This window comes from Podarcis bocagei, assembly GCF_964188305.1.
Source record: "Podarcis bocagei genome assembly, chromosome: 4".
Lineage (NCBI taxonomy): Eukaryota > Metazoa > Chordata > Lepidosauria > Squamata > Lacertidae > Podarcis > Podarcis bocagei.
Genome location: NC_138128.1, coordinates 29563155 through 29576855, shown reverse-complemented (window position 1 = coordinate 29576855; position 13701 = coordinate 29563155). Strand labels below are relative to the sequence as shown.

The window sequence follows — 13701 nt, the reverse complement described above, 5'->3', positions numbered from 1 at the left end:
CATGCTCTGGTTATCTCCTGCTTGGACTACTGCAGTGCGCTCTACGTGGGGCTACCTTTGAAGGTGACTCAGAAACTACAGTGGTACCTCGCAAGACGAATGCCTCGCAAGACGAAAGAGTTTTCCGTTTTTTGAGTCGTTCCGCAAGACGAATTTCCCTATGGGCTTGCTTCGCAAGATGAAACGTCTTGCGAGTTCTTGCGAGTTTGTTTCCTTTTTCTTAAAGCCGCTAAGCCGCTAATAGCCGCTAAGCCGCTAATAGCCGTGCTTCGCAAGACGAAAAAACCGCAAGACGAAGAGACTCGCGGAACGGATTAATTTCGTCTTGCGAGGCACCACTGTACAGCTAATCCAGAATGCGCCAGCTAGACTGGTGACTGACTGAGCATAATTGGATAAGTATTTTTTTGCATAATGAGTAGGCAGATTGAAGGACCTGTGTGTAAGTGCAACTGGGAACTCTATGGGAAGCATTTTGAAGGTTTCTGCTTAATAATCCTTTGTATTCTATTCACAGGGAAATGTATAAAAGAGCACAAGGAAGAACACGTATTGGGAAAAAGAATTTCAAAAAGCGTTGGTTCTGCTTGACAGATAGAGAGCTCACTTATCATAAGCAACAAGGTATTAGTGCTGCTTATTTGCAACTTCAGCATTTTAAGTTACAGGATGTGGTCTATTTATCTATAGTGCAGACTTTGTTCTTTCGTTATGATAATTAAATGAATTCGTTAAAACAGAATCCTTTTTTTGTTCAAAGTGGTATAAAGTAGTAAAAATATGTTGTCTTCTATATCTTGAAGGTATTTTTAAATTCCAACTCGTATTTCCAAACCCAGTGCTAGTCTAGAAAAAGAGGTGCCAGAACTCACCATGAACGCCTCCCTTGTTCTCTTATGATGGCAGTGGTGCTCTCCTGAGAGGTGCTAGAACTGTGTTCTTGTGAGTTCTGGCTGAAAAAAAGTCCTATCGAAGCCTGTTTACTTTCTTACCTAAAAGAGGCACTTGCATATATGTGTTAACCATAATAGAGTTGGCAGGCATATGCTTTTTCTACTGCACTTGCTCCATAGGAAATGAAAAATGGAATGCCAGAGTTCAGTTCCAAATTCTACTAAGATTTTGTCTCCAGCATTATCCTAATCAATAGTTTTCTTTTCTATAGTTTGTACCAATTTACTCATTCTTATTTACACAGATAAAGATCCTATTTACACCATTCCAATCAAAAACATCCTTGCAGTGGAAAAGCTTGATGAGAATGCCTTTAACAGGAAAAACGTAAGCTGGATTTAGTTTTGAAATATTAGTTAAGAATACACTTAGTTTTTAAGCTAACTGCTCCACAGGGCATTTGTTCTTGGAAAATAACATTATATAATTATCATATTTACTTGCAGTGCCCCCATCTTTTTGAAACATTTATCAACCATATTGTAGATCAGAACTGAGCAACCTAAACTGGCTGGCAGGCCAAATTCTTATCTCCCCTATCTCTCATTGGCAAAATTTGAGAGCTCCACAGAGCTGCCATCCTGTCAATTAAATGAAATAACAATGACATCAGATGATGATTGTGCAATGCTTTGACACCCTACTGATGAACAGACTCAAAATTATCATCTTTCTGCTGATGTTGGGGGCATAATATCTGGCCTGCTTTCTGCAGGGATCAGCTGCATGATCAACTTTCCACACAAGAATCCAGTTGTGGGGCAGCTGAACATGTTTTGAGGAAACTGGCCAAATTGGGACCCATACAAGTCAAATTTAGCCTGGACAGGCCAGAGATTCTCCACTCTTGTAGATGGAACTTAACATATAATTGAGGGAAATACCGTGAAAAGTATCCTGAGTTAATAGATTTAGGACAGGCTTCCTCAACCTCGGCCCTCCAGATGTTTTTGGCCTACAACTCCCATGATCCCTAGCTAGCAGGACCAGTGGTCAGGGATGATGGGAATTGTAATCTCAAAACATCTGGAGGGCCAAGGCTGAGGAAGCCTGGTTTAGGAAGTCTAAATAAGAAACACTGGTTAAGATGTCTAAGCAGGAAATGTGCATCTACTAAACTATGAATTGAAACTCATGAAACTCTATAACATTTGTTATCCTGCAGATAACAAAATTTCTGCTCAAATACCTATCCACCAACTATACACACACATACACGTTGGGATGGATACATATACCCATATCACTGCCTAGCCAGTTGTCCTGGATCCATACTGGACAACATCAAGCTTGTAAATAAACTAAAGAACTGGCTTACGTGAAATAATTATCTATTAAATTATCTATTATCGATTAAAAATAGACTTCTAATTTGGAGGGCAAAGGTCCCTTAAAGGCAAATGCTTAATTGCAAAATAGTTGAAAAACAGTACCCACAAATACTTCGTTCATATATGCAGTCAATACATTACAACTTAACAATGTCCTTGTATAGCAAAAGAATTACCTTATCTGCCGATAACTTGATAACTGTGTCAATAAAATGTATATGCAAATATACAACAATGGCAAGGAAATTAATACAGGCAATGACCATTTTACTCTTGTCCAGTATGTGCACAGCCACACAAACATATCCACAACCCAGAAGAGGTCGGAAAAGTGAGTGGGGGTCAGGAATGTAACCCCCCACCCAAAATGGTTTTTGTCTGTATAGCAAAAAGTGACATTTTTGGATTACTGTACTAGTTTTATAGCTGCCATCCAACCAATGTCATCCTTAAGCCCACAGGGCATTAATAAACACAAGGCAGGTTCAATTTGGGGTGCACTTTCTTTCATGTTAAGGTTTTTGGTTGAGAATACTGTTTTGATTCTTCCTATTAATGATTATTTTCCAGAAGGAGCTGCTGCTTGAAATATACCGTATTTTTCGCCCCATAGGACGCACCTAGTGTTTTTGGGGGGCTTGCGGATATCTGCCCGAAGCAGGCTGCTATCCGCAGCCCAGGGAGCCCTGCGGGAACTCCCGCGGGCTCCCCAGGCTTGCGGATATCTGCCTGAAGCGCGGGGCGCTCTGCTTCAGCGCGCGCCGCACTCCGGGCAGCAGGCTGCTATCCACAGCCTAGGGAGCCCTGCGGGAACTCCGGCGGGCTCCCCAGGCTTGCTGATAGCTTCCTGAAGCCTGGAGAGCGAGAGGGGTCGGTGCGCACCGACCCCTCTCACTCTCCAAGCTTCAGCGAAAGCCTGCATTCGCCCCATAGGACGCACACAGATTTCCCCTTCATTTTTGGAGGGGGGAAAGTGCGTCCTATAGGGCGAAAAATACGGTAAGGGGCAGTATCCCACATAATGTTAGCGCAAGAAGCAGGAGAGTTGCTGTTGTGCAAGCCATTTTATTGTGAAAGCAGGGTATATGATATGTTAACACTGTTCAAGCTCTTCTGCCCACCCAAGGCGCCTGTTAGATCCAGTTGTTGCAGTACATGAGGAACGGGGCTTCTGCTAGTCACATGACTGTTGTACTAGTAGCTGCCACAGTTGAGTCTGTTTCTTGGTTTATGATGTAAGATGGGATGGACAAGGGGAAGGATGTCATGATAAGTAACAATGTGGCTGCCGAGAACTAAGCTGGTGAAGGGTGTAGCATTGCAGTCCTGCTACTAAGCAATAGAACAGAAATTTCACAAAATTGCTAAATAAAACAGCAAATGAAGAGAGTTTTGTGCTGCTTGTTATTTGGAGTCCTGTGAATGAACTTTGTGTTGCTGAATAAAAAGGATATTTTCTTTCTCAGATGTTTCAAGTGATACATGCTGAAAAGCCACTCTACGTGCAAGCAAATAATTGTGTGGAGGCTAGTGAGTGGATAGAAGCTCTCTGTAGGAAGAGCAGATACAACGAAAGCAGATTGAGTGTTTATCATCCGTCTGCTTTTTTGAATGGAAACTGGCTTTGCTGTAAGGCTACATCAGAGAACTCAGAAGGTTGCACACCATGCACTGTGTAAGTAACATCTGCAAAGAAAGATGTATACTTGTTTGGAAATAGAAATAAGATTGGTCTCTGCCTATTTTTGCTGGGATTTCAGTCAGTCCCTGGCATGTTTGTTGCCTAAAGGGGCCTCTTAGCAGAATAGTGTGTGTATTTTTAAGGCCGCTTGTCATAATAGTTAACCTAGGATTTGTAGCTAGAGAGATGTGTGCTTCCTATATGATATATTCCAGTCCTTTAGTTCACAGATGGCAGGTGGAAGGAACAGGCAACATTGTAATCGGGGAAAATAGATACCATTGATGGCGGGAGCCAGTTGCATGTGTTAAACTGCTTTAGAGAATGGTTTGTAATATACAGTGAAGGGTGGAGATGTATGTATATGTATATAGTTTATAAACTTTTAATTGCAGGGGTGTGCCTAATGACATCCAAATAGAGATTGATGGGGATCGAGAAGCGGAGAGAATCTACTCCCTTTTTGCTATCAACATGCCAAAGTTGCAGAAGATGGAAGGTACAGATATACTAATTCAAGTAGTGCTGATTTTTTAGAAATAGTACTGTTGGAGGAAAAAACATTACTTAGTAAATTGTTAAGTTTATGAGAATTGGTTATAGAACAAGTGGCAAATAGATTTCTTTTGTGTCCAGTAAAGTAGTTTTCTTTCTTAATTATTTTTTTAAAAAACCATTTTCTGTTACATATACTTGTGCTTCTGAGCACGTAGAAGAATACAGATTTTGTTTAATAAAAACTAAGGCCTTCCTAATACTGTTGCTTGTACGTACTTATTTTTAGAGGCTTGTGAAAGTATAGCAGTCTATCAAGGTCCGCGGAAGGAACCGGATGACTATTCTAATTTCAAAATTGAGGACTCAGTAGCAACTTTTCAAACACTTAAGCAAATAATATCTGTTGTAGAAAAGTTGGATGAGCATCATGACAGACATGGAAAGAAAAGATCATCTAGTGCTAAATATGGCAGTGAGTAAGTATTGTAGGTACTTCTACCTTTAGGGTTGATCTGTCTCCTGACAAACCAGATGTACTCTGAAATATCATCCAACTTTTTTTCTCAAGGTAAACCATGCAAATTAGCTCTGCTTCTGAGAAATAGTTGACTCAAACCCAGACACATTACTATTACACATCTCCATATTTAGCATAAATAAGCTGTATCAATTATGCTATTCTTGGTTACTGTAGAAACTGGCCAAGGTAATTGTTAGGTGGATTTGTGGCTGGCTCGCTGACCAAACCAAGAGTGCTCACTAACGGTTCCTCATCCTGGAAAAAAGTGACAAATGGAAGGGTTCCATCCTGGGCCTGTTGTTGATCAACGTCTTTATAAATGACTTGGATAAAGGAATTGATGGGATGCTCATCAGATTTGCTGAAGACGCTAAGCTGGAATGCCACAGACACTAATGCCACAGAAGACAAAACCAGGATTCAATATGACCTTAACAGATTGGAGAACTGAGCCAAAACTAACAAAATATAAATAGGAACAAATGGAAGATTCTAATCTTAGGCAGCAAGAACCAGCTGCACAAATATAAGATACAGCACTCTTCAAGCACATTTAATCAGTAATACACATCATATTGCACCATTCAATATTTCCATCTTCAGTGGTTCATTTTATATGCATTAAATAGGTATTTCCCGCTAGTGTGTTATCCTAAATGGACCATAGCAAAGAGAAGGGTTGAGCTAGCATGCTTTCATATTTTTAAGCTACTTTTATCACCTAATAGACATGGTTTCTTTTTCCTCTTTTTTTTCCAGAGAAAATCCAATTGTTGGGAAAATTTCTTAACCAAAGACACACTGCAACAAATGGATTTCGAAGAAACTGGAGTAGTTTTCACTTTTTAAAAATCCTGATTGTATGCTGATTCAGAGTATTTAAGAATGTACATTGCCTGGATATTAGCTGTGTACAGACAATATATTTATTATTTAATAGGGAAAAGACTTGCTTGGGAATCTGATTGTTTTGCAGGGTGAGGAACATCAGTTCCATTTCGCTTAAAGAACTAAAAGTGCCAGAAGATGAAAGTAAACAAATTTTCTAGCGCTGGAAGGAACTACTAAAGGAATAAGCTTTCTAAGGGAGGAAATTAACTACCACTGCAGAAGGGACTTTGGGTGTGCCAAGATAATAATCAATTTCATTTATGAACCATCGGTACCTATTCTGTGGACAATGAGTCTTGGCCAACGAAATCCCAACAGGTAACAAAAGGAATTGAAGCTTTATATACAGCGCACGGCCACTTTTAAAATGGTCCTTTCTTAATCCACAATAGACATTTGTAAGAAACAAAGTGGTACTTTTTAAATGTGCATTCATAATTAGCAATGTTATGTTATTTAAGTGATATTACTGAAGCAGGACAAGTCAGGGAGTCTATGCATCTTGTTTACAATTGGAGTGAGCAGTGAATGGAGTGACATGGGACCACTGTCTGAATTTTGTTTTTTTTTTAATAGCCATTTACTAGTACTTTATTTAGCAATCAGGGCTTTTTTGGAAGTACTGTGTAAGAACTTCGTGCTGTTGGGAAACTATTATGGGTGCATACCAAGCAACATCGACCTGCCAATCAAAACAATCGCCCTAAAGATAGGTATTACACATTGGAAATATGTCACATCCAATTGCGACTAGTTGATTTCGAAAACCACTCCAAGCACTTTAAATATCTGGATTGCCCCCAGATTATATTTAAAGATACTTTTTAGTATCTAATCATTATGATCAGTTGAATGATCACTATTGTGGCTTAAAACAATGCTTTTGTGAACATTTTTATATCTAGTTTTTTACTTGCCAGGTGAAGTTTTGGACTCAGATTTGCATTTAGAAACTCTTAATCTTGCCTTCTTGATATATTTTTAATCATAGGCTGATAAAAATGTATGTAATGAACAGAAACATGGTATCCAACTAAGACATAGGCTGGACCCATTGACATCAATACACTTAACTCCATTGATTTCAGTGGGTCTGCTCTAAGTATGACTAATGCTTGATATCACCCCAGGCTTCCTTTCATCAGTATTATTGAATGTGGTACTAGGAAACCTCATATTGGGAGTAAATTTCTGAGCACTGTAAAAATTGATATATTGCCACATATTTGTATATTGTTGTTCTAGTTTACTTTTCTACACTTGTTTTTCTTCTTTTTGGCTGCTATTTGCCACTGTTGTGGTTAATATTTGTTTTAATTGATAGAAATTGGGAAGAATGGGTACAAGCTGCTTAAAATACTACATGAATTACTAACAGTATGGCATTGCCTAAGAAAAAATTCAAAGATCTTGCTGTAGGATTCAACAGCCAGATTACAAGGCTTTCTGCACCAGCAAATAAATGCTTATAATCTACTCAGCTACTTTAGGCATGCTCAAAAGGGTTGCATGCAGCCAGTGGGAGTCATTTTGGAACAGCCGATACCCATGCCTTATCACTAACTGCTTTGGATAGGTCTTTTGAGTTTCAGAAATAGTTTGCCATAAACATGGGGGCTATTGTTGAAGTCTTCTGGGCCCATGGGCTTAGCTGTGTAGTACTTTGGATCATGGATCTTAGTGGATTAGCAGAATGAATGGCACAGAAGTTATGTAAGAAGAACACTAGAGGTACAAACAGATCTAAGAAAATTACAACTGAATCAACAATTGGGAGGTATAAAGCTAATTTATATATGTATTTCAAGTGCAGTGACTCCTGAATCAGAGGTGTTCTCCTTTCTATGTTCTGTATTCAGCAATGGACAAAGCCAGAAGTACTGATGGAAATTATTTCCTCTAGATAAGGCTCTCCATCAGAATACCCTGTTCAGGCCTGCGTATTCTACAATCTACTATTGTCTGATAACATTTTTTAAAAATTGTACAAGGCACATTTGTCCACCCTAGGTTTAAACAAAAATATTGAACTAAAATATTGGAGATGTGATTGTGCATTGCAATTTGTTTGTCCGGGGACTTGTTTCAGTGGGTTTTACTGTTTTTTATAGGGAAATATGCAAATGCTATTAATTCAATCATTGTTTCATCACCTGGGTGAAAGCTACATACTATATCAGTTGTAGTAGTGGGATCATGTCATATGTCACTCTTTTAATCTTTATTTAATTCAATTGGTGAAAAATAAAGATGCAAATAAATGCAAATAGTACAATCAATACAAAATAATAGTTATATTTATATTAGTTCTTAATCATGTACATAGTTTTAAACAGTGGCCTAATTTGCTCATCAAGGTAAGTCATTGCTTATCATTCCAACTTTACCACTCCTGTAGCATGAGGGAAAACGAGCCACAATCCCTGATCTGATTTAAAAGTATATCCAAATCAAAATTGCTGTTTGTTGTGCTGAAACAAACTGCAGTTGATAAGCCAAGAACTTTAAGTTTACATCATTGTTTGCTTGAAGCAAAATAAGCCACAATTTCTGGTTTGGATATAACACTAAATTGGGGATTATGGTTTGTTCCTCCAAGGGAAGGACTGAAGTGGGGGTGTTCTGCATTTTCATGGTGAGCCATTGACTATGCTTTCCCTTGTAATCTGAGCACTTAAGGTGTTCTGAGACAATCTTTCATCTCAATAATGAATTAATAAAGTTATTCACAAGTAGTTGAATAGCATTGGCAGTGCAGTACAGCCAACAGCTTTTACTTAACGATAACACTCCCTGTTTTACATACGTGCTTTTAGATATGATATATACATTATATAAAATCATGTTGTGATATTTGAATATGACCATGAGAACCCGTACCAAAGAAGTAATAGACAATATGGGAAGGATGTGCAACCAACAATTTTAATATTCATACTTGTAAATACCATGCACAGTGAAGTTTGCCTTTTCATTAATACAGTCTAATGTATTACAGGAATAGTGCAAAATATTACTTTATTTTTGAAATAATTGAGCTCAGCCACAGGGTTATCTTACAAATCATGAGGTTGGTAAATATGCCCGTACAACCCAAAACCATGGACCTGCTGATCTATATTATATTCTGAATTACAGTCTTAAGACTAGTACCCGACTCTATTCTTATATTGCTTTATTTTTAACAGTTTCCCTCAACCCACTCTGTTTACAACAGAATATGGTATACCTCAGTTCACATCCAAAAAAGATGTGTTATAGGAAAAGTTACATTTTAATTTTAAAAGTAGATATATAAATCAAAATCGTGTTAAATATTCAACCCACATTAGCAGTTTGTATGTAATAATTTAAACTGGTATTTTTTTTCTTTTGTAGAGGGGGAAATGCTCTGTTTGGAGAAACCCAGTTCCTTTAGCTGCACTAGGGAGTTCCCAATAGTGTAGCCAGATGCTCCCTGTCAGAATCAATCAGCTGAGTGGCACTGATGGGGAGCCCCACTTGCAAAACAACAATTGGGAGCTCACTTTAAGTAGTTTCATCCATACCTTCCCCACTCCTGTTGTCACATATGTCAGCTGTGGGACAAGTGGGCATGATTTGTGGGGAACTGCCTTGCAGGCCTAATTACGCTCACAAGCAGGGAGTTCTCCATCCCTGGAGCTGGAGTACACCTGAATGATGATTTGAAGTAACCCGCAGTGGCCATCCCTAGAACATAAGCAAATTGGCATGGTGTTCTTTTTGAGGTTTGAGTGTTAAAAATGTTAACTTAAAGGTATTGTGCCTTCAATTTTTGTTGCTAGGCAAAGTAACTTTAAAATGTATTATGCACTTGTATTCATTACAAATAGTGATACTGTCTGTAACTTTTCATGGAGTCAAGATGCTTTACTTGGTTAGGAGATTGCAAGCTGATTATTTGATTCATCAAAAAAAATAAAATATGAGTAAGGTCTCTTAAAACAGGCAAAGTAATAAACCACCTTAAAAGAGCAGTGTTCCTGACCTACTGTTAAGTGATTTTGCTGTTTGGTGTTCCTAAGCTACATTCTTAGTATTCAAGAATCTTGCTGAGATTTGACATTGGTATCATGCATCACTTTTGGATCCCTTTACATATCACACAAATGTGACCTACAACAAAATGTTGCAGGGTGAAGTGCTTCAATTCATCTTTCCAGCCACTGCATTCCATTTCCTCTTCCTGGTTTTTCATTTCCCACTTGGTTGGATAGCCAACATTTCCTGCTCACATAGCATATTGGGCTATTTGGTGGGGGGTGGGTCTTCCGTTTTGATGTTTTCCCTCTTCTTAGGGGGGTGAGGTGGCTACACTGGTGCCCAGCTCCAGCTACCTTACAATCTTGGATTTTCCCATTGATTTGCATGTGTAGTTCGCACTTCATCACTGGGACATTTTAATCATAGCTTCTCCGTGTGAACCTCAAAATTACTTATCCTGACAATCTCAACCTTATATTTCTGTCTTCTTCCATCATCTTTTACTAATTCTTACTCTGTTCTTGCTTTCACACAAATCTCCCCCCTCTTCCTGGGGGCACTACACATATTCAGTCTTCATTGGACTGTTTCAGTGAATCTTGTGCATTACTTTTGCTAACTTTTTTGTAATCTGCAAACTTCGGAGTTCCCATGAATCTACTGATACCTCCCTCTTCTGCTGGTGCCATTTTGGCTGCATGAGCAGTGGCATCCATGCTGAGCATCTGAAAATATAGAGGATGGTGGACTTAAACAATCATCTGGGGCTTTTCAGTATATTGATACTCAGTCAAGATGATTGAATTACAGTGTTAACTTGTTGCATCATCACTGTGTCATTCTATTTTGGCATTTGATGAAGCCATTTACCCTGGTAAACGTGTTGGTCTATAAGGTACTTCAAACTTTTTGTATTGCTTCTGTTAATCATTTTGGTTCCTGTTCACATTATTTCTAAAATAATTCACTCCTTTTTATTTTTTGAAGTGTATGCCATGATTGCACCAGAACCATGTCAATGCATAATATTTATTATTGAGGGTCATTACTCTGCAAACAGTTCTGTTGAAAGGATGTAAACTTAAATTGGGATAGTTAATATTAAGAAAACGGGGGTCACCTATTAATCAGTTCTGTCTGTATACCATATCTTCACGAAGTAAGGTTTGAGTAACTTTGTTTCTGCCTTATTCTAAAAGAGCACGATTAATTTCTGATCCTTGTGCAGGCATAGTTCTGTGGATGTAGAGGTTCAGAATAGTGCTTAATAAAGCCTCCATTCCCCTGCCTCATTGACCTTTTACTATACATAGATAGCAGCAAACCGCCCACTGTTTACCAGGAATGGCTAGTACACATCTCCCATATTAGTAATTTATCTATTCAGTTGCTGTTGCTAGAGTTATACTGGATTGCTGTGCAGAAGGAACACATTGACCTGATGATGTGAGTCATGCCTGGCATTCTGTGTATTCATCAAAACATGGAGATGGACAGAGGGCTCTCAAGCAAATAAAGCTCATCATCCTCCAAATTACATTTATACCAAATTAAACCTGAGCTCTTCAAAACTATTATGGGGAATAAATGCACTTTCAAAAGTTAAGGTACAACATTGCGTAAAGTACAAGGCAGTTAATAATAAAGCAGCACTGAAAAATATTTCATGTTCCAATGAAGCAGTATCGATGTTTTCAGCATGTGGCCAAGTGCCAAAGATCTTCCTAGCCCTGTCCATGCAATTCTTTTTGTCAGTGTTATATTTCAAATACAGTAGATAACCCAGAATTAAGTTTTGTATGAACTAGGTAGTAAATATTGAAAAGGGTTTCTGTTTGGATTAGCCTAGAGATTTTTTTAAAAAGACTGCTTGCTTAATTAGCTGTGGTTGACATGTATATTTTGCAGTGTATTTTTAATTTGTCAAGATGAAATGTTGAATGTATTTTTATTTAAAGTTTATTTTCTTAACACAAGTATTAAAGTTTGAAACTTGCATGTTGCAGCCACTTTTAATATGTTGATTGATCATTTTAAATACTTAATACACACATAAAGGTTTTCTCAAAGAGTGGATGCTAAAAAGATATTGATCAATTGCTTATTGTTCCATCTTATGAAATAGGCTGGAAATATTAGGATCTGTGAATGCATTGTGCCCTTGACTGAAAGAAACATTGGTGGTTAACATACAATATAACTTCTGCAGAAAAGCTATGCAACGGGGTATGACTATGACTGTAACATAAACAAATTACATGTCATGTACAGATAACCTTAAAAGTCAACTCAAATAAACCAAGCAACCATATCATGACATTTATATTAATCAAGATAAACAGAATCCCTTTAAAATAATTGTGTGGTTTTATATAAAAATGCAAGATGTGCTAGTATAGCCTAAATGAAACATTTATTTCCTTGGAAGAATAGATACCAAAACTTTTTATTCCTAAATGTTCCAGTTAGTATGCCAGAAGAACGGCTATGAGAATTTTAAAATGTGTCTTTCATATGGAATTTTAACAAAATAGCCTTTGATACACAGTCGCTTCAATCATAAATGAATTCTTCAATGTAGATGAACATTTGAGAGTGTTTAGATTCTAAAAATTTAAATGTGGATATAGCACAGAATGTTAGATCTGTTTTTAAAAATGGGCAGTTTCCTTCTTAGTCATTGTATCACCTTCAAGATCTCGGGGTAGGGAGGAACTTTGTCTTAATAAGGGAAGGTACTCAAAACTACAAAATGTTGAACTTGCAGCATAAAACGTATCTTATTTTTCTGTATCCATGCTAGGCAAACTGAAGTATTGCAAAAGCGTGTGCATATTTTCATGTTCTCCAGAACATTTTGTCAGTCTAGATAGAGAGTGAACAAATGTGATGGTAGAGTGTGGGGTGAGGTAGAAGATGTTCAAATGAGGCCCTGGCAGGTGAGTATCTTCTGGGAAGCAGCAGCATATACAATGGTTTATAAGAATATTAGAAAATATAGAATCTAGCTGTTACCCAGATGGGTCTCCGTCCTTGGACAAAACATATCAGTTTCTTAGTAGGTAGAAATACAGGCAGGGTTTTAAAATAAACAAATCTGAAGGTTAATTTCAGGCAGCGAGGTAGGTTTTTTAAAAAATAAAATTAAAAAGTAGGAGTCAAAGTGAGTTACTTCACCTAACGGCCCCTTTGGAATGGGTTGCATTCAACACAGCCCATACATGAGCAGTACTGGCTTTTGCAATTGGACTTCACCTTCCTCACTTCCACCCTCATGCATGTCCTCAAAATCTATTCCAAAGGGTTGAGGAATTCTCTGAAGCAGATTTTGGTGGTACATGGGAGGCAGCAGGGAGGGGGAGGAAAGTGAAGTCTACCCACCCGATGTTGGATCCTGCCCAGTCCCCTTCCACATTGCATCTTAAGACTCAGTAAATGCAAGGCCTATCCTTGGCTCAAGCATCAGACATTTTTCTTCCACATCCTTTGTTTTCTTTGCCAGTTCATCTGATGAAGAGTTCTGGTCAGTGCTCTTTTTTTTTTTTTTAAGGAAAAACCGGTGCTGGTATTCAGTGTGAAGTTGTTACAGTAAGTGCCACGCTTTTAACATGGGGGGAGAGAAGGTGCCAGTACTGTGTACCCTTGCTTACCCTTAGGGGGGGACAGCACTGGAGAACTAAAAAATAACAATAATGCACACTCTTTTGTAAGATGTTGGTTGGTCTAGGATATATACTGCCCTAATGGGGTGGCGGGTGTATAAAATAATTTATTATGGGCCAACATGGCTACCATATATGAGAAGGTGGAATTAAGAAATA

The 13701-nt window shown here is 38.2% G+C and overlaps 1 protein-coding gene across 1 annotated transcript in view; it reads left to right on the top strand.

Moving 5' to 3' along the window:
* Window positions 1–11876, top strand: part of RASA2 (RAS p21 protein activator 2) — a 51057-nt gene extending 39181 nt beyond the window's left edge. The window contains exons 19-24 of the mRNA XM_081190161.1: window positions 518–624; window positions 1199–1281; window positions 3752–3960; window positions 4362–4465; window positions 4751–4940; window positions 5744–11876. Of these exons, the coding sequence (XP_081046287.1) occupies window positions 518–624; window positions 1199–1281; window positions 3752–3960; window positions 4362–4465; window positions 4751–4940; window positions 5744–5774 (724 nt within the window). The 3' untranslated portion in view covers window positions 5775–11876. The remainder of the gene's footprint in view (window positions 1–517; window positions 625–1198; window positions 1282–3751; window positions 3961–4361; window positions 4466–4750; window positions 4941–5743) is intronic.
* Window positions 11877–13701: the final 1825 nt, after the last annotated feature.